General features: G+C 43.7%; 1 protein-coding gene and 1 non-coding gene across 7 annotated transcripts in view; both read left to right on the top strand.

Moving 5' to 3' along the window:
* Positions 1–21458, top strand: part of PRTFDC1 (phosphoribosyl transferase domain containing 1) — a 136278-nt gene that overhangs the window by 102528 nt on the left and 12292 nt on the right. For 2 of the 6 annotated variants that reach the window (XM_043883329.1, XM_043883331.1), the window contains exon 10: positions 4165–4281. In XM_043883329.1, coding sequence (XP_043739264.1) covers positions 4165–4281 — 117 coding nt within the window. Of the gene's footprint in view, positions 1–1663; positions 4282–5784; positions 5834–8161; positions 11092–21458 lie in introns of those variants that run through there. The other 4 variants (XR_006336942.1, XM_043883328.1, XM_043883332.1 and 1 more) reach the window with 4 other exon arrangements.
* Positions 13261–13451, top strand: LOC122682350. The gene has a single exon (XR_006337361.1). It is a non-coding gene; the product is annotated as a U2 spliceosomal RNA (small nuclear RNA).

Genomic DNA, 21458 nt, shown 5'->3' with positions numbered 1-21458 from the left:
AATTAAGAAGACTTTGAATGAGCAGTTTTATTTCTGTTAAGGTGCTTTAAGTTTGAAACATAAAAAACTAAAATAATTTTTTGACAAGCATCCTATAGGTGTAAATTCATTTTAGTATTTCCATTTTTATATGAAAAAATTGCATAATAATTTGGCCAAGAAAGTGATTAAGGATAGGGGTCCTTAAAAACACAATAAGATTTAAATGTAACAAAATGAACAGTTACATATATATATATATATATATATATATATATGTAGTTATATATATATATATATAAAACAGTTACATATATATATTACATATATTATACTAGAAATAATACTCACCAAATGAATTACAAAATAATAGATAACTGAGTACTAATCTCTAAAGATTTTTTTAATGAAAACTGCTCTGACTTATCTAATCTCCTAATATTGAAAGACAGAGGTAGTTGACTGAAAAAAGAAATCAATGTAATTTGTCTTATCTTTAGTAAGAATTTTGGCTCTGTTATGTGAAGAATATTCATCAATAGCCTGAGAAAATGACTAATAGTATATAGCTACTGAGTGATTGCACAAATCCTCATAATTGCATTCAAAAGAGATCTGTCATGAGCATAACAAAGCATCTCATGAAAGATTCAAGCCCAGACATTGGGAGTGTTGACATTTCATGAAAGATTTGGCTGCAACTATCGTGGGGCTTCCCAGGTGGCAAAGGGGTAAAGAATTCACCTACCAGTGCAGGAGATGCAGGAGACGCAGGTTCGATCCCTGGGCCACAAAGATCTGGAGGAGGAAATGGCTACCCACTCCAGCATTCTTGCCTGGAAAATCCCATGAACAGAGGAGCCTGGCGGGCAGCAGTCCATGGGGTAACAAAAAGTTGGACGTGACTAAGCAAGCTCACACGCACACTGTTATCAAGGGCTATGTGAGAACTTAACAATAACTCGATGTAATTATTTAGCACAAAACTCAGAGGTCGGAATTGGCATCTCCACTTCAGAGATAAGGGAGTGAGTATCAGAGAGATTAAATCGCTTACCCAGGGTCACACAGCTTTGTTCAAAGCCCATAAAAAGGACATGTGCTAACAGAGGACGAATGAAAGAATTTTGATCTCGTTGTAACTCTAAGCTGTAACTTAAACGAGTAAGACCTGAGAGGTTCCACTCTTTCAGTTAGAGGCAAAGGCATGAAATGCTGAAGCCAAAATTCCAAACCCAAGTAATTCTGACTTCTGCATCAGTAAGCTCTACTTTCAGGCCCAGCCAGTCCTTTCCAGGCCTTGCTTTTATTCATCTGTACACCCAGAAGAGACAGGCCTCCTCATTGTGTAGCTATGAGGAAAAATTCGTTAATAGAAAATTGGTAAACCTATCGGCAATAGCAAACATCAAGATGCTTATAATTAACTTGAGAAAAAGAGATGGCCTGGGATGTTTACTTGCATCAAACACTGGGCTTCTCTCTGAGTCCAGCCTGCTAAAGCTGCTTCCATCCAGAGAGGCCTCTTGGTGAAATCAAATGTCATTGAATGTAGAGAAGGTTCAGGGCAGAGCTGTTCAGCAGGAAAACAATCGAGGCAAGGTCACATGGTGAGCAAGGGCTCTAGAAGTAAGTGCTAATGTCTGTGCAATGTGCAGTTCATCTGTTCTTGTGCCGTCAACAGAACGATGGTCCCCCAAAGATATCCGCGCCCTCACGCCCATAGTGAGTACATTGCCACACGTGGCAAAAGGGACTTTGCAGCTGATTTTAAATTAAGGATGTTAAGACAGGAAGATTATCCTGGATTGTTCAGGTGGACCCATTGTAATCATAAGGATCTTCATTAGAGAAGAGCAGAAGAGTCAGACTCTGAGAAGGATCCAATGGCAGAAGAAGAGGTCAGAGACAGAAATCTGGAGATGCCCCCCTGGGGGCTCTGAAGGTGGAGGAAGAGGCCATGAGCTGAGAAATGGAGGACGTCTCTAGAAACGAACCAGCGAGGAAATGGATTGTCCCCTAGAGTTTCTAAAAGAAACACCCTGGGGATTTCCCTGGTGGTCCAGTGGTTAAGAATCCACCTTGCAATGCAAGGGACTTGGGCTCGATCCGTGGTCAGGGAACTGGGGTCCCACGTGCGACGAGCAACTGGGCCTGTGCGCACCGCGATGAGAGAATCTGTGTACCACAGTGAAAGGGCCCACAGGACACAATGAAGTTCCCAAGTGCCACAGCTAAGACCCGAATCGGCCAAATAAATACATGTTTTTGTTTTTTTGTTTTTTTTAAAGCAAGAAGCCTCTTAATTTAGTCTGGTCAGAGTTGTTTTGAACTTCAGGCTTCCAGAACTGCAAAATAGCACATTTGTATTGTTTTAAGTCACTGAACATGTAACAGTTTGTTACAGCAGCCCCCTGATACACCTCCTGTATGCTGTATGGCAGGGGAACCTTTTCTTCCACAACTTCTACGGGGAGGCAGCACACCTAGACATGGGGGTACCACACAGGACGGCCACCACACACTACCCCACTCCCCGCCAGCAGAGCAGGAAGAGTGACACGGGGAGGCCTGTCTCTCCACTGGAGTCGGTGACAGGGCAGGATAAACCCAGGACTTTATTCACACCTTTAAACATCCACGAGATACATTGATTGTTTACTGCATCTGAGTATTGCTAGACCTCCTTACTTCTCAGTGACATAAAAAGTGCTGACTTTCTGCTGAACGCCTGTGACTCAACACACCTGTGGAAAGCACGCACCCCGTCAGGGCTGCGTCTGTCTTACTCAATGTGTCGTGTGAGCCCAGCATCACGCCTGGATGACCGTGAGAAGTGCCATCACCATTCCTGACACCATTAGGTCACTTCCTGGTTGGGACGGTGGTGATGTGCTGGGAAACGGTGCATGGACCCCTCTCGTGGTGTTGCCTATGACTGTTTGTTCCTCAGCGCCATGAAACCAGGGCAGATTCCTGAGGGCCAGCTGCCTCATGGTGTAACAAACGCTTTTAATGCCAGTTTCACTTCATGACATCATTTCTCACCACTCTCCGTGCCCGCCAGACAAGCCTGTTTGCGGCCTGTGTGGGTGGCTCTCACTGATGGCTCCTTTGTCCTTTGGCACAAGAGGTATTTATTTCCACGTTGCATGTTTTTTACTTTCTCTCTACAAATTCACAGCCGTCTTGTCTACCTCAGTAGGAAGCCAGGTGCACTTCTATTAATAGACCCCCTTCCCAGGTTCCATGGCTCTAACCTGATCCTCCCTCCAACTCATGTCTCCTGTTCTTACTGTGATTGGATTCATGAGGGAAGAGTCTCTTTTTGACCAGTGGTCAATTTTATGGCTCGTGTATAATCCCCAGGGAAATTGTAAGCCTCGAGAGGGGAGGATTCGTGTCTTCAGTCTCCTTCCTGTTATATTTTTGCCAAGACATCAATTAGCACAGCATTTGGGCTTCAGTGAGTATTTGACAAATAGTTCTAACTTGTTTTGCTCTCTCTTTTTAAGATTTTTTAAGGTGGACTATTTTTAAAGTCTTTATTGAATTTGTTACAATACTGCTCCTTTTTTTTTTTTTAATGTTTTGGTTTTTAGGCCACAAGTCATGTGGGATCCTCACTCCCTGACCAGAGATCAAACCTAGATCCCCTGCATTGGAAGGCTAAGTCTTAACCACTGGACCACCAGGGAAGCTCCTGGTCTGTTCTTTTCTGCAGGTGGAGAAGCGGACCTTGGTTTTGCTGGGGTTTCACCCTTGAGCCCCCCGGCCCTTCACTTACAAAATGAGGCAGTGGCTGGACCATGTCTAAAGGCTCTTTCAGGTCCAGAGTCCCACGGGCATATTTCTGTCTTAAGCGATGTCCCCCAGTCTGCCCTCTCCTTTCATGCTGCTACTGTCTGACCCCTCTGAAACCCTCCCACCATCATCAGCAGTCTGGAGGCATACTGGATGCTCACCGTCGGCCCGGCCAGCCCCAACACTCAGGAGCACTCTACGTGTGGGGCATGGCCTTCTGAACAGATCTATGGAGGGTCTCCTTGTGTTTGAATAATGGGCAGACATGAATATAAGCAGCCTTTTGGGGTTGCTGCTCCAAATGCCTTCCCTACTCAGATTAACAAGGCTTCTTCCCCCTTCCTCTCTTGTATCCCCTCAAAACACTGCCTGCCCTGGAAGCCCTCTCAATGCCCCCCTGAGATGTGCCTGTCTCGTGCAAGAGCTATGGATGCCATTCCATCACAGACATGGGAAGGAGGAGATTACCTGCACAGGTGGCTTCACAGGAGACGCTGGGTATGTATCTGATAAGGCAAGTTATGAACTTGGGCAAGTTGGTCAACCTCAGACTTCCCGTTTCCCTTGCAGGGGGTGCTGGTTTGATCCCCGGTCAGGGAGCTAACATTCCATAAGCCATGCGGCATGGCCAAAAGGAAAGTTGTTCACCTTCTCCATGCCTCAGTTTCCTTATCTGTAAAATAAGACCAAGAATGCTACTCACCTCATAGGGATCTGGTGAGGGTTCAGGGAGTTAGAACTAGGCCTACTACTTAAGCGCTTAAGTAGCTGTTGGCTGTTACTATCATCATAGTCATTATTTGGGAGCTATTCAAGTTAAGGCTTCTCTGGTGGCTCAGAGGTAAACAATCTACCTGCCAGTGCTGAAGACTTGGGTTCTATCCCTGGGTTGGGAAGAGCCCCTGGAGAAGGAAATGGCAACCCACTCCAGTATTCTTGCCTGGGAAATCCCATGGACAGAGAAGCCTGGAGGGCTACAGTCCATGAAGTCACAAAGAGTCAGACATGACTTAGTGTTCAGTTCAGTTCAGTCGCTCAGTCGTGTCCAACTCCTTGCGACCCCATGAACCACAGCACGCCAGGCCTCTCTGTCCATCACCAACTCCTGGAGTCCATGCAAACCCATGTCCATTGAGTCGGTGATGCCATCCAACCATCTTTTCCTCTGTCGTCCACTTCTCCTCCTGCTGTCAGTCTTTCCCAGCATCAGGGTCTTTTCAAATGAGTCAGCTCTTCGCATAAGGTGGCCAAAGTATTGGAGTTTCAGCTTCAACATCAGTCCTTCCAATGAACACCCACCCAGGACTGATCTCCTTTAGGATGGACTGGTTGGATCTCCTTGCAGTCCAAGGGACTCTCAAGAGTCTTCTCCAACACCACAGTTCAAAAGCATCAATTTTTCGGTGCTCAGCTTTCTTCACCGTCCAACTCTCACATCCATACATGACCACTGGAAAAACCGTAGCCTTGACTAGACGGACTTTGTTGACAAAGTAATGTCTCTGCTTTTCAATATGCTGTCTAGGTTGGTCATAACTTTCCTTGCAAGGAGTAAGCGTCTTTTAATTTCATGGCTGCAATCACCATCTTCAGTGATTTTGGAGCCCAGAAAAATAAAGTCAGCCACTGTTTCCACTGTTTCTCCATCTATTTGCCATGAAGTGATGAGACTGGATGCCATGATCTTAATTTTCTGAATGTTGAGGTTTAAGCCAACTTTTTCACTCTCCTCTTTCACTTTCATCAAGAGACTCTCAAGTAGTTCTTCACTTTCTGCCATAAAGGTGATGTCATCTGCATATCTGAGGTTATTGGTATTTCTCCTGGCAATCTTGATTCCAGCTTGTGCTTCCTCCAGCCCAGCGTTTCTCATGATGTACTCTGCATATAAGTTAAATAAGCAGGGTGACAATATACAGCCTTGATGTACTCCTTTTCCTATTTGGAACCAGTCTGTTGTCCTAGAACTAATATCCAAAAAAAATGTCCTTTTCATTATAGGTGACTGGAATGCAAAAGTAAGAAGTCAAGAAACACCCAGAGTAACAGGCAAATTTGGCCTTGGAGTACAGAAGGAAGCAGGGCAAAGGCTAATAGAGTTATGCCAAGAGAACACAGTGGTCATAGCAAACACCCTCTTCCAACCACACAAGAGAAGACTCTACACATGGACATCACCAGATGGTCAATACCAAAATCAGATTGATTATATTCTTTGCAGCCAAAGATGGAGAAGCTCTATACAGTCAGCAAAAACAAGACTGGGAGCTGACTGTGGCTCAGATCATGAACTCCTTATTGCCAAATTCAGACTGAAATTGAAGAAAGTGGAGAAAAGCACTAGACCATTCAGCTATGACCTAAATCAGATCCCTTGTGACTATACAGTGGAAGTGAAAAATAGATTTAAGGGACTATATCTGATAGACAGAGTGCCTGATAAACTATGAACAGAGGTTCGTTATATTGTACAGGAGACAGGAATCAAGACCATCCCCAAGAAAAAGAAATGCAAAAAAGCAAAATGACTGTCTGAGGAGACCTTACAAATAGCTGTGAAAAGAAGGGAAGCGAAAAGCAAAGGAGAAAGGGAAAGATATTCCCATTTGAATGTAGAGTAGAGTTCCAAAGAATAGCAAGGAGAGATAAGAATGCCTTCCTCAGTGATCAGTGCAAAGAAATAGAGGAAAACAATAGGATGGGAAAGACTAGAGATCTGTTCAAGAAAATTAGAGATATCAAGGGAACATTTCATGCAAAGATGGGCTCAATAAAGGACAGAAATGGTATGAACCTAACAGAAGCAGAAGATGTTAAGAAGAGAGGTGGCAAGAATACACAGAGAACTGTACAAAAAAGATCTTCACGACCCAGGTAATCACGATGGTATGATCACTCACCTAGAGCCAGACATCCTGGAATGTGAAGTCAAGTGGGCCTTAGGAAGCATCACTACAAACAAAGCTAGTGGAGGTGATGGAATTTCAGTTGAGCTATTTCAAATTCTGAAAGATGATGCTGTGAAAGTGCTGCACTCAATATGCCAGCAAATTTGGCATAGTTGGGCTGTCCTTTGCTGGAGCAGCCATGAAGAGATACCCTACATCCAAGGTAAGAGAAACCCAAGTAAGACAGTAGGCCCTGAGAGAGGGCATCAGAGGGCAGACAGACTGAAACCACAATCACGGACAACAGGCCAATCTGATCACACAGGCCACAGCCTTGTCTAACTCAGGGAAACTAAGCCATGCTATGTGGGGCCACCCAAGACAGATGGGTCTTGGTGGAGAGGTCTAACAAAATGTGGTCCACTGGAGAAGGGATTGGCAAACCACTTCAGTATTCTTGCCTTGAGAACCCCATGAACAGTATGAAAAGGCATAACTTAGTGAGTAAACAACAATCTGAAACCAACTCCCCGTAGGACTTTCTTCTGCAGGAGGATGGGTGCTTGGGCAGGACAGAGAGAGGTGAGGTCATGGCAGAGCCAGTTGGCTTGCTGACAAGCAGAAAAACCCAGAGAGCTTCACACCCATATTTTTATCAGAGATAGTGAATCACAAGCATTTCATGTCAGAAAGACTTAACACTGAAATAGCTTCTAACATCTCTCCAATGTTTTTATCACACTGTTTTATCTGGGCCTTAAAAAAAAAAAAAGTTAAATCGTGCTTTGCAGGGTGGAGAAAAGAAACATCCCAAACGCTTGTCATTGCTCTTCTTTGTGTGTCTTTCATGCCTGATGAACAGCGGGCTGCTCAAATGATGGCATCTGTGGAGGGCTCTTGGTGAGGTGGAACCAGCCTACTGAGCCTCATTCAGCCCAGTGTGAGGACAGGAAATGAGTGCATTGTTCTGAAGGCTGTTTGTTGCCCCATTGTTCCTCCGGCCCAAGCCTGTGTGGGACGGTTTGTACTGCGGCACACACAGCGGCCATTATGCCCCCTGCAGCGCCCTTCACGCAGCTGTGAGCATCTGTGCCCGAGCCAGCGGAATTCACTCAGAAAGAAGCCACACCAAGTCAGGGCCCTCCTCGTCTCTGGGAAGGTCCTGGGCTCTCCCACGTTCCTCCTCCCACTTGGCCAAAAACAGCAAGCAGATTGAAGCCTGCTTGGATATACACCTCTGGGCTCTTCAGAGGTGGGGCTTTTGGGTAGCAAGTTCCAGCCTCCGTATGGAATCTCCATTCACAACTTGCCGACCCAGGGTAGGGGCAATGATACCCAGTGACTGGAGGTGCCTTTCCCCCAAGCTGAGGGTCTAGTCACTGCAAAGCTCTGGATCAGCAGTGGACGGGCATCCAGCCTGGTCATTCTCACCACGATGGCTGTGAGTTTAGCCTGGCATGTGGCTCAACAAAACTCTGTGGTTCTTTCAGGTTCCCTTTGGCCCACCTATCAGAGGACACGCATGTAGGTCATCAGAACGAGAAATACCCGCTCCCGGGTTGAACATGGGCGGCCAGGAGGACTGGGACAGTGAGCTCCCAGACAGACATCCAGGCCCAGCAGTTGCAGCCACCCCCTCTGTGTGTGTAGACGTGACAGCCTTATGGCCCTCACATTGAGCCTAGGGTCAACAAGGGCAGCCCTGGAGACCTGATCATTTCATCTTAGTCACAATGCCTACGTTGTTGGTTGATAAACACTGGTGCTTGAAGACTTGCTTGTATAACATGAACCAACCATCTGGGCTGTTCTTGGGACTGCAGTGCTGATCGTCAGAACATCGAACACAAGGAGCCAAAAGGTAAACATTCCCATAAAGCATATGTGTGTGGATATGTATGTAAATCTGTGTGTATAGACTTATCAGTATCAATCACTAACAAACGCAATTTCTCTGTCTTTGCCAACAAATTTCCAAGTGGGATGTAATTTAAAACGTGAGTTAAATAAATACAGATACGTAGATGTCAGTTCGGTGCCTCGCTGGCTACATTTCCAGTTTTCACTGTTCGATGTCACCCTGCGGTTCATTCCCAGAACAAAGAAGGAAGTGAACTTGCCCACTTCCAGCCACTAAATGCTGCTTCGCTTGTTCACCAACAGAAAGGAGTGTGGAAATATTGAAGGAAAATGCTTCCCTGGGAAGCATTCATAGGAGTCCGTCACTTTCTCCTGGGACACTTAATTCTTTTTCCAATCAGGAAAGGATTCTCTTGATAATCAGCTTACCCATTTCTTCTCCACTCTTCCCTCCCAACTGTGATTTGGAGGTTGGAAGGACAACAAAAATAACTTCACAGAGAAGACTAAGGATTACTCACTAATTATGTTCCCTTCCCACTCATCCGTCTTGCCAATCTTGAGTTTTGCCAACTTTTTTTTAAATGTTAAAAAGCAGAAGGAGGAGAAGGCAGCAGAGAACGGGAACAGATGAGGCCTTAAATCAAACGTGTTTTCATGGTCCCAGCAAGGTGTGTTCTCTCATGTAGCGAATGGCAACCTGAGGTCTACTTGCTTAAGGCCAGTGTCTAATAGCAGTAGATGGAGCAGCCCCTTCAGGATGGAGGATGAACCAAACTAACATTAACTCTTTAACACAATTATTGTTCTTCAGGGTATCCAGTGAAAAACAGATTTGAACAAACACAATGTAAAAAACTTCAATGAAAAGAAATCTGTGAAACAAAATTCATAGGAATGAGTCACTTGTCAAGAGCATCTTTGCAAAACACTTGGGACTTCCCTGGTGGTCTGGCGGTTAAAACTCCTGGCTTCCAATGCAGAGGAACATAATTCCTGGTCAAGGAATTAAGATCCCACATGTGGTGCGGCCAAAAAAAAGAAAAATAACCACACTCTAAAGTGGAGGTCTTCAAACATTTTTGCTCACAGCTCACCTTTCTTTCCAAAGAATTTTGAAAAGTTCTGCACTCCCTCACCTGTTTTAAAGATAACTTCCACAGTTTTTCCATGTAAGTATCCATGGTTGCCAAGGGTGTAATTTCCAGCAGATTGCAAATGTTAATGTTTTAAAAGAAAAGTACACATCACTTTGAAATGTGTCTGATGGAATCTAAACATGTAGACAACTTGATACTCATTTTCATCTGTTACCAAAAAAATACATGAAAATTCTTATGTAATATCTGGAGACAGTATGTCCTTTATTTTTATTTTTTCCGTCTGCCATATAATTTTGTCCTAATGAAATGTACTTTTATCCTTGAAAGTCTTTGATTAGTCACACTGTTAGGCTTCTCTGTAACAAAATAGGTTTACAAACTGTGCTTCTGGCTGGAATTTGGGAGGAGGATTGGAGATAGATTTATGGTTCAAGGGAGTGAAGCACCCCTAGGAAAGTGCTCACCAGGTTGCTTCAGCGTCATGCTCAGTGTGAGAAGAGCGAACAGCATGGTGCCCAGGACCCAGGAGTTTCCACTGGTCCATCCCCTGTGAGCAAACTGCAGCGACTCAGCGGGTGAGAGGAGGAGGCAAATAAAATTTGAAAGTGCTGTTATCTCGCAAAACTCTCTGTGAGACTTCAGGAACATGGACTTCCCTGGTGTTCCAGTTGTTAAGAATCCACCTGCCAATGCAGGAGACACAGGTTCAATCCGTGGTCTGGGAAGATCCCACATGCCGTGGGGCAACTTAGCCCCTGCACCATAGCTGCAGAAGACTATGTGCTCTAGAGCTGGTGCTCTGCAACAAGAGAATCCACCACAATGAGAAGACCACACACCTCAACTGGAGACGAACCCCCCACTTGCTGCAGCTCGGGAAAGCCCGCTCATAGCAACAAAGACCCAGCGCAGCCAAAAGCTTAAAAAAACAGACTTCAGGCACATAAAGCAGCACTAGTTTAGCCTGAAGTGTGAGAGTGTGGCCTGAAAGTGGGAGGAAAGGTCTGTACCTGCTTTAGGGAGGCCAGTCCTGGGCATCATGGACACAGTGCACCCTGGGAACAGCCTGCATACCAGCCTCTGTAGCCCGATTCTGGTGGTGGCTGCCCCATGGGGGTGGAAGAACCCACCCCAGAAGTAGCACTAGGGCAACATCTGTGGGCAGCAGCCCCATTGGCAGGCCCATGATGACGGCCCTGACTGGGCAGACACACCCCAACATCAGATGCAGCTTCCCCAGAGCGGCGGTGCCTTCAGCAGTTGCCTTGTGTCAGTGGCAGCTAATGGGAGCACCCTTGACCAAGTATCAGGTCTTCTGCTCAGCTGAGGTTGAGGGGTTTTGCTGCAACTTCCCGGGCGATGTTACAGATGGCCAACACAGGAAAGACTTGCTTGCAAACTCATGTGAAATACCATTTGGGTCCCCCTCAAAAACATTGATATGAACTTTCAAGAGTCCCAGAGAAAAGTACTGCTTTTCACTCAACACAGCCCTCTCTTTTGGCCTTAGATACCTGTGGCCTGGGCAGACTTGAGGTCTGACAGAATTTCTCCAAAACTTCCAGTAGACCTGTCCATTGTTATGTGATGAGAAGCAGCTTGGAAAGAGAAGATCCTGAGACGGAGGGTATCAGGATGGCATCTGAGTTTAACCCAAAGTACACTCCAAGCTATGAGGGTTTGCCTTTATACTAACTGGGACTTTTCCAATATGGGTGATGACCTGATCTAATTAAGGGAAAAATGGTGTTAGTGTAGGTCAAATCAGTACAAAATAGTAAAGAAAAACAGAAGTTAGCCTGTTAAGGCCTCCCTCCCAAATCTTACACGAGAGGAGAAAGAGAGGGGTATTTGTTGATAATCAACTAGAAGTAGAGAGATCTTGCCTAGAAAATAACCATGACCGTAATGGAAGGTCACTGAGCTGAGCTTAGCTTTGTCTTCAGAGTGTCTGAAGTTCTCTGAATGAGAAGTCATAGAGGTATGCCAAGTATCTTACTGATGCATAAGTCTCCATCCTCTCGGCACAAAATAGAGGAGGCAGGCAGGAAGAGAATCTTCGTGCTCTAGGAAAAGATTTCATGATGTAAGACTGAGGCCCTACTTCTAGCAAATCACCAGAGATTCAGAATCAGTAAGCAGCTGAGCCTGGCCAAGAATGTGTTCTGAAGAGAACTTGCTGTATCCACTCTTGAGCTCCCTTTGGTTTTTTTCCCAAGAAGCTGAGAAAACCTTGGACTGGAACGGCTCTGGGCTGGGAAACCATTTGGGCTCCTGAAAACAAGTCAGCATGGGTGTGTTCACGTTCCCAGAAGCCCCCAGACTCTGCCCCCCCATGGACAGGTGACACCCTTAACCCCACTGAGCCTGGACGAGACGATGCTTTGACTCTGTGGAAGCGGTCCCCAACCTTTTTGGCACCAGGGACAAGTTCTGCAGAAGATAATTTTTCCATGGACCAGAGCAGTGGGATGGTTTCAGGATGATTCAAGTGCATCACATTTCAGTTCAGTTCAATTCAGTTGCTCAGTTGTGTCCAACTCTTTGTGACCCCATGGACTGCAGCACGCCAGGCTTCCCTGTCCATCACCAACTCCTGGAGCTTACTCAAACTCATGTCCATGGAGTTGGTGATGCCATCCAACCATCTCATCCACAGCATTACATACACTGTGCACTTTATTTCTATTATTATTACATCAGTTCCACCTCAGATCACCAGGCATCAGATCCCGGAGGTGGGGGACCCCTGTCCTACAGGATCATCACCAGGGCCTTGCACATCCTGGTGTCATCCAGACAGAGCCTGCCTGGCGGGGGGAATCTGGGAAAGGGGGGGTTGGACTAATAATCATGGGTAGCTGAAGAAGGAGGAAAGAATGGGAGTATAGGACTTCTGTGATCGGCAAAACAATTTTGTATGTCCTGATGTGCTCATCTGCTCTGCGTTACAACACTGAGAAGTGTTTACTTTACAGATGAAGAAACCAAAGTTTATAAAGCTGTGAGAAATTGAATCGGGGTAAAGTTGGAACTTGGATCTGACAGACTCTTGCTCCTGGGCGCTCTCCAACCCACTGCAGTCCTCCATAGGGAGAGGAGTCAAGGGGCGGTCACCTGCTCCATACGCTGGTCCCTGGCTCCCACGCGCAGGTCCTCCTGCCCACCAGCCCCAGCCTTGGGCAAGGGCTCAGGGCTGCAGAGAAGCCACAGTGAAAACTCATTTCTCATGAAAACTCCTCGTCCAGACCTGGAGCTGGTCATGGCCTTCCAACATGTTGCATCTATTTATAGAATCAGATAAGGAAGGGGATTTCCTGAAGAGAAGGAAAAAGGAAACCTAGGGGTGTCACGTGGGCGCCTGAGAAGTCCCCTGGACCCTTTCTATTCACGTGTGGAATACTAGCTTCGTCAGGCCAACTCAAACTTTCACCTTGGGAATATTGACAACAATTTACATAGAAAAGGAACAAGGTGGGGTCTTCAAATACGAGTCTCTCAGTTTGTCATTTGAGGCTTGGTTGCTAAGGAATCAGTTCCACATCTTGCATTTGATCAACAGCTGTGACTCTAGACTATTCGGTTTTGTTTTTCCTCTAGTGAGTCTCTTTAAAACCAAAGTAACAATCGCTTCTCGGCCTTTTGGCTAAGATCAAGTGTAGTATCTGTTCTTATCAGTTTAATATCTGATACGTCCTCTGTCCGAGGACAATATATTAAATGGATTTTTGGAGCTGGGAGTTGGAATAGGAGCTTGCTCCGTCCACTCCACGCATCGACCTGGTATTGCAGTACTTCCAGGAACGGTGCACCAAAAAAAAAAGAAAAAAGAGAAAAAATAAAAAATAAAACCAAAGTAACAATCCCAACATCTTGCCATTTGTAATAACAACAACCATAATCACAGCTGAAAATTATATAGTAATTACTTGGTGGCTCAGTGATAAAGAGCCCCCCTGCCAATGCTGGTGACACAAGAGACGTGGGTTTGATTTCTGAGTGGGGAAGGTCCCCTGGAGAAGGCAATGGCAACCCACTCCAGTATTCCTGCCTGGGAAATCCCATGGGCAGAGGAACCTGGCAGGCTACAGTCCATGGGGTTGCAAGGAGTCAGACACGATTTAGTGCCTAAGTACACACACTACTGAATTTCTTTAAAACCAAAGTAACTGTCCCAACATCCTGCCATGTGAAATAACAGCCATCATCATAACCAACCATTATATAGTACTTACAGTGCATGAGATATTACTTTAATTTTATTCCCACAATGACCCTATGATCTGGTTACTATTGTACCCTCATTTCAATGTATCCCGACTTCAGCATTTCATAGATGAGGAAACTGAGACATAGAGTATCTTGCCCAAAGTCACAGGAGTAGAACCAGGATTCAAACCTCTGCAGTTTGGCCCCAGTGTAGGTACCTAACAAGTCTACGAGAGATATACTACAGTTGTCCTTCAGTATCCACGGGAATTGCTTCCAGGATAACCTATCCCCCAACCCCCACCCCTGCAGATACCAAAATCTGTAGATGCTCAAGTCCCTCATATAAAATGGCTTAGTATTTGCATATAACCTGCACTCATCATCCCATACACCTTAGGTATCATCTCTAGGTTTCTTGCAATATATAATACAATGTAAATAGTTGTAAATACAATGCAAATGCTATGTAAATAGTTGCTAGTGTGTGGCAAATATTTGCTATTTGGAAATTTTTTCCAAGCATTTTTCATCCACGGTTAGTTGAATCCACGGATGCAGAACCTGGGGATGTGGAGGGTTGATTGTTCTCTGAATTAGAAGGGTTTCCCTAATTATTAACTAGGGGAAGAATATCAGATGCCTCATCAGTAATACAGCACAGCTGTGTTAGCATCATGCTATCAGCATCTTTCCTCTTGTGCTCACTCGTGTCCGACTCTTTGTGACCCCATGGACTGTAGCCCGTCTGTCTCCTCTGTCCATGGGATTTCCCAGGCAAGAATACTGGAGCAGGGTGCCATTTCTTTCTCCAGGGGATCTTCCCAACCCAGGGATCGAACCCGCCTCTCCTGCATCTCCTGCATTAGGAGGCAGAGTTCTTTACCACTGAGCCACCTGGGAAGCCATCTTTCTTCTTGCCTTTGCTTAAATTGTAAAGAAAGAAAGAAAAGAATTCAGAATCTAGTGCCCTTAAGATGAAGTAACATCTGGTCTCTACGGTTAACTATTCTAATAATCTATTTAGGTCAGATTTGCAGATTGACACTCAATGTGACTCCTGGCTCCATACTCATTGATCAAAATATGTGAAATAGTGGATAATTTCATTGTCAGCAAGCAAGGAGGCATTGGGGAAGAGAGCAGTGGGTAAGACTTCAGGCAAGAGGGAAAGGCTGGAGTTGATTGCTGTCATTTATATCACTTGCTGCTGGCAGGCAAGAAGTTATGTTTACTAAAGAAAAAAGAAAGGATATTCCTAATTATTTGCTCTGTTCGGAAACGTTTTCCCAATAACTCCTTCCATAGTAAACTATGGCCATTTTTGTTTCAAAGACCCACTCTGAAAGCTCTTCAGACTTCTGGTGAAATATAGTGAGTTTAACACAAGCCTATACACTTAATAAAATGTCAGGAATAAATATGTCAACGGTGCAAAAGACCAAATGGATGATAGAACATCTCTCTAGATTAAAAAAAAAAATGGGTAAAATGTGATGCAGAATGGAGACCCAGCCACCTAAACACCTGCAAGAGTAAACGACAAAGAACAGAGCATCAGTTTGCCCCCAGGAAGCCCTAGAAAGCCTGGTCTTGAGGTCATCAAGAACTGTGGAAGGTTGGTGAGGCAAGGACCTGAAAACATGGATGAAGGACTGCATACACAGTGCGGCTGCTCTGGTTTTCTCTGTATAACCAGACAGACTATCTACCCTCCTACACACACACACACACACACACACGCAAAACAAGAAATTATCTTCAACCCGAGTCTCTGGATTTAAAAGGCCTAGGGCTTCCCAAGTGACAGTGGTAAAAGAATTCGCCTGCCAACACAGGAGAAGCAGGTTCAATCCCTAGGTTGGGAAGATCCCCTGGAAAAGAAAATGGCAAACCACTCCAATAATCTTTCCTGAAAAATTCCATGGACAGAGGAGCCTGACGGGTTACAATCCACGGGGTCGCAAAGAGTCAGACACAACTGAGTTCCTAAGCACACAGCGCAGCACCTCCCACAAAGGACCCAGACCAGAATCATCCCTGGGAAATTTCTGAACATTGAAAACCAAGAGAAATTCCTTAAAATGTCTAGAGAGGAAAAATAAAAGCATTCACGTAACAAGTATCAGGAATCAAAATTACATTGAATTTCTTCATAAGAATAGTAGAAACGAGGGGTCAGTGGATCATTACCTTCAAAATATAGGACTTATCAAAAAGTACTATGCTCTATCCAGATTATCAGGATCTTTTTAGATATTGAAATCCTCAAATGTTTTGCCTTGTATATGTTCTTTCTCGGAAAAATATTAAGTGCTGTTTTTTAGAAAAACAAGGGAGAAAACCAAGAAACAGAAATTATAGGAACCAGAGGATCCAACAGAGGATGACAGCTGGACAGACCTAGAAAGAAGTGACCTAGGTAGGAATAGGAAGGAGGGAAGGCTCCAGGGAAAAGATCTGAATTTAAACCACGACGACAGTACTGGATTGTTTGGAAAATAGAATCCAAAGGCATATTACAGAGCTAATGAAGTAGTTAGAGTTCACGATTGTAAGAATTAAGAAAATAGTCAATAACTCCAGGAACATTTTTAAAATTTGAATAAGAAAGGGAACATAGTGATGCAATTCTGCTTAGCTCAGCCAAAAAAGAACCCCATTTACATAATCATAATAACATAAACTCCAAATATCGATTTACTTAAAAACATAAGTAGGAAGATAAAACTCAGATCTAAATTGCAATATAAATTAGGAAGAATGGGAAGTGCCATTAGATTTCTAAAACTGGGTTCATGAGTTTTTTGTTTTGGTAATTTTATTATTAAAAAAATGTTGTTTAATTTTTACGTTGTATTGGGACATAGCTGATTAGCAATGCTGTGATAGTTTCTGGTGAACAGCGAAGGGACTCAGCCATACCTATACCTGTGTCCATTCTCCCTCTAACTCCCCTCCATCCAGGCTGCCACGTAACACTAAGCAGAGTTCCATGTGCCATACAGTAGGTCCTTGCTGGTTATCCTTTTTAAATATAGCAGTGTGTACTTGTCCATCCCAAACTCCCTAACTATCCCTTCCCCCCATCCTTCCCCCTGGCAACCACAAGTTCCTTCTCCAAGTCTGTGAGTCTATTTCTGCTTTGTAAGGAAGTTCATTTTTGTCACTTCTTTTTAGATTCCATATATAAGGGATATCATACAATATTTGTCCTTCTCTGTCTTATTTCACTCAGTATGATAAGAGATTGCCATCATAAGTTCTTTTAATAAAAGTTGAAATTCAGGATAAATCCTTGAAAGGCAGTGTGGATGTGTCATCCCAGACATCTAGGGTGGCAAGTGCCATATTTTTGTGTTGTCAATCCCTGCAGGGATTGCTTCACAGAGTAAATGAATGAAGTGAAAGAGTAACACTTACAAGACAAAATGCACAAAAATTAGAAAAATCAAAAAGAGTTCAAAGAAAGAAAAGGTAACTTCCAGTTTATACTTGACTTAATTACTGAAATAATAACGTAACAGTCTATGAGGTATTTCAAGAGATAGTTAAGGTAATTTGGAGAGTTTATTCTTATTCCATTTAAATATATCTATGTGTATAAAGGTAGCATCTTATATATGTATATATATGCATATATATTTATAATAAGTGATGTGTATATATATGTATATTTTACATATATTCCAGAATGTTCACAGTGATGGATGGGTATTATGGTGTTGATATTGGTATTGTGAATGATCTGGAATTTCATCTATGTACTATTATTGGTATAGTTAGGAAAAAACAGTTTTAAAATGAGTTCTTTTTATAAAGACTGTGTTTTTTGTTTACTCTCCCTTTTGCATTTATAAAATTACAACATTTAGAATTGGAAGGGACAGAAGAGTAAATTAAGATGGCAAGCTGAGCACAGATTTCTAAAAATGACAAAAAGGAGATGACATGTTTAAAATAACAAACCCACAATATAACAGAAAAATAAGATGAGATATTCTTGGTGGACTAGAAATAAGGAATTCCTAAACAGGAGAAGGCAGGCAGGATTGGAATGATAGAGGAAGATGTTTTTCAAAAAGCAAAAGTCTGTTGTAGAAGGAAGAAGTCATTGGGGAATGCTCCAAGCCTCCAATACCAAGCTTGGAGGTAGCAGTTATGAGAAGCAAGAGGGGAGCCCAGAGGCTGATGTAGGGGTAACTGGTTACAGAAATACAGTAGGAGGGGTCAGAACCCTGACCCCCCTCCCTCCCTGTAGGCAGGAACAATGAATGAGAGCTTTGGAAAAATGCTTTGGAAACATCCAGAATGGGGGATCTCTATACCTAGAACATTGACTGCTGGCACACCCCACCTGATAGGGTGTCCCATTCCTGCTAGAGAATAGTAGGAAGCAAGAAAGCATTCATGGGGTACTTCCCTGGTGGCCCAGGGGTCAAGACTTTGCACTTCCACTGCAGGGGAAGAGGGTTCAATCTCTGGTTGGGAAACTTAAGATCCCACATACCCGATGGTGCAGCCAAAAAGTAAAAAATTATAAAAGAAAGCATTCGTAGACAGGATTCAAGGAGATTCCAGCTACAGTGATGAGCTTCCAGCTAAGAAAGGTCAATCATTTGAAAACAAAGCAATCCTGCAGTATCCTGAATTGTGGTACCAAACTCAAAAAGTGAAAGTACCGCTAGAAAAGTGTCCTCTTCTGAGGACAGGGACCTTCTTCTGAGGGTAATCTTGTGAGAGAGAATGGGATATAACATCCCTGAAACCAGCAGCATGTTTTTTTAATGGAAATTATTAAAGGCTTGGAAATAAAAACTATGATGGTCAAAACAAGAATCTGCAGGATGGAGTTTGTAACTTCCTTTCTCCTAATTTCTTGACTGTCTCTTCATGGACAGGGAGCTAATCTTATCAAGCAGTCTATTCCATTGCAGGTGAGCTCGAATTTAAAAGCTGAGTAGTTCTCTGTTAAATTGAATCTTTTCTCTTTGCTTTCAAACCCTTTGGTCCCGGGTCCTTCTCTGGAGCAAAACTAAGTTGAGTTCCTCGTCTGCAAGAAAGCCTTTCAAATATTTGCAAGCATTTATTATGTCTCTCTCTTTAGTCTTCTTGTCTCCAAGCTAAAACAGTCAATTCATTCAACTGTTTTTATCTGACAGCTTCCAGATTTTCTTCTCCTGCTCTTGATTATTCTCAATACCTAGGATAGAGGATACTTAAATCAGTCCTGGAGTCACACAAGATGTTTCAGATGTGGCCTAATTTTCCCACAGCAATATTATTACTTCCTTTGGTTACTCAACTGCTATTAATAACATCTAAGCTGACATGAGCATGGTGCTTTCCTTGAAGAATTCCAGGAAATGAGTAAGTAGGTCTGTTTCTCTCATGTTTAATATCTGGATCTCTCTAGTAAATATTTAATAACCAAAAGTTTGGCTTCAGAGATTATAATAGATGCTGTTGGGGTTTCAAGGATGAATGCCACATAGTTGCTGCCCTCTGGAAGCATACAGTTTAGTAGGGAACTTAAGATACATGTATAAATAACCTCCAGTGTAGAACGTGTAAGAAATGGTAGAATAGGACAGATACGGAACTAGGGGATCCAAAGGAGATACATAATCTAAAAACAAAAATCTTTCCTGATAAAAATGTATCTCAAGAAGCTGAGAGCAGAGTTCTTATTGCCCAGGTTCCTTGATCACACTTTGCCTTGTGGTCTCTTCCAGGTACCAGCTCAGTTCAGTCCTTGGTATGGGGTCCTTGTTATTCATTTTCTGTTTTTAAAGTTTTTATTGGAGTATATTGGGCTTGTGCTCAGTTCTGTCCTACTCGTTGCGACCCCATGGAGTGTAGCCCACTAGGCTCCTCTGTCCATGGGATTCTCCAGGCAAGAGTACTGGCGTGGGTTGCCGTGCCCTCCTCCAGGGGATCTTCCCAACCCAGATACCAAAGCCGCGTTTCCTGTGTCTCCTGCAGGTGGATTCTTCACCACTGAGCCCCCCGGGAAGCCCTTATTAGAGTATAGCTGCTTTACAATGCTGCGTTAGTTTCCACTGTACAGCAAAGTGGATCAGCTGTAGATATACACAGATCCCCTTTTTTTGGATTTCCTTCCTATTTGGGTCACTATAGAGCATTGAGTAGCATCCCCTGTGCTATGCAGTAGGTTCTCACTAGTTATCTGTTTTATACGTAGTCGTATATACGTGTCAACCCCAATATCCCAATTCATCCCACCACCCATTTTCCCCCTTGCTGTCTTTTTAAAAATTTTTTTTTAATTGGAAGATAATTGCTTTACAATACTGTATTGGTTTCTGCCATATATCAAGATGAATCAGCCATAGGTATACATATGTCCCCTCCCTCTTGAGCCTCCCTTCCACCTCCCACCCCAGCCAACTCCTCTAGGTTGTCACAGAGCACCGGGTTTGAGCTCCCTGGAAAGTGAAAATGTTAGTCACTCAGTCATGTCTGACTCTTTGCAACCCCATGGACTGTAGCTTGCCAGGCTGCTCAGTCCATGGAATTCTCCAGGCAAGAATACTGGAATGGGTTGCCCTTCCCATCTCCTTTGAGTTCCCTGGATCATACAACAAATTCCCACTGGCTGTTTTACGTATGGTAATGTGTCTGTTTCAGTGCTACTCTTTTTTTTTAAAGTATTTATTGAATTTGTTACAGTATTGTTTCTATTTTATGTTTTGCTTTTTGACCACAGGAGGCATATGGGATCTTAGCTCCTCACCCAGGGATAGAACCTGCATCCCTGCATTGGAGGACAAAGTCTTAACCACTGGACTGCCAGGGAAGCCACCCCACACCTTGTTGTCTTAAAAGAACTAAAAATAGAACTACCATGTGACCCAGAAATCCCATTCCTGAGCATATACCCAGGGAAAGCCATAGTTCCCTATTTATTCTTATTGTTTCCTTCTAGGCTAGAAAATAGCCTGAGAGGCCTGGGTTTAGAAATGAGCCTTTCCAGTGAACTCATCCCTGGGTAAATGTCCAAAAATATTGAAAGCAGGAACTCGAGTAGATATTTGTACAACCATGTTCATTGGAGCATTATTCACAATGGCCAAAATGTAGAGGCGACCCAAGTGTCCATCAATGAATGGTTGAATAAGCAAAATTCGGAATATTTTTCAGCGTTAAAAAAGAAAGTAAGGACTTCCCTGGTGGTCCAGTGGTTAAGACTGCATGCTTCCACTATAAGGGGCATGGGTTCCATTCCTGGTTGTGGAACTAAGATCCCACAATGCCAAAAAGTAAACTAAAAATAAATAATAGAAAAATTTTTTAAATTAAAAAAGGAAGTAATTCTGACACATGCTAAAACATGGGTGAACCTTGAATATATTATGCTAAGTGAAATGAGCCAGTTACAAAAGAACAAATACTGTAGGATTCCACCTATATGAGGTGCCCACAAGAATCAGTTCATTGAAACAAAGCAGAATGGTTGGCAAGCAGTGGAGCAAGGTGGGGATGGGGAGTTGGTGTTCAGTGGGTACAGAGTGTCAGTTTTGCTGGATGAAAAGGAGATGCTGGAGAGGGATGGTGGTGACAGTTATACAACAATGTGGTTTTATATGATGCT

Source organism: Cervus elaphus, chromosome 23 (genome assembly GCF_910594005.1).
Source record: "Cervus elaphus chromosome 23, mCerEla1.1, whole genome shotgun sequence".
NCBI lineage: Eukaryota > Metazoa > Chordata > Mammalia > Artiodactyla > Cervidae > Cervus > Cervus elaphus.
This window is presented reverse-complemented; position numbering and strand designations above follow the sequence as displayed.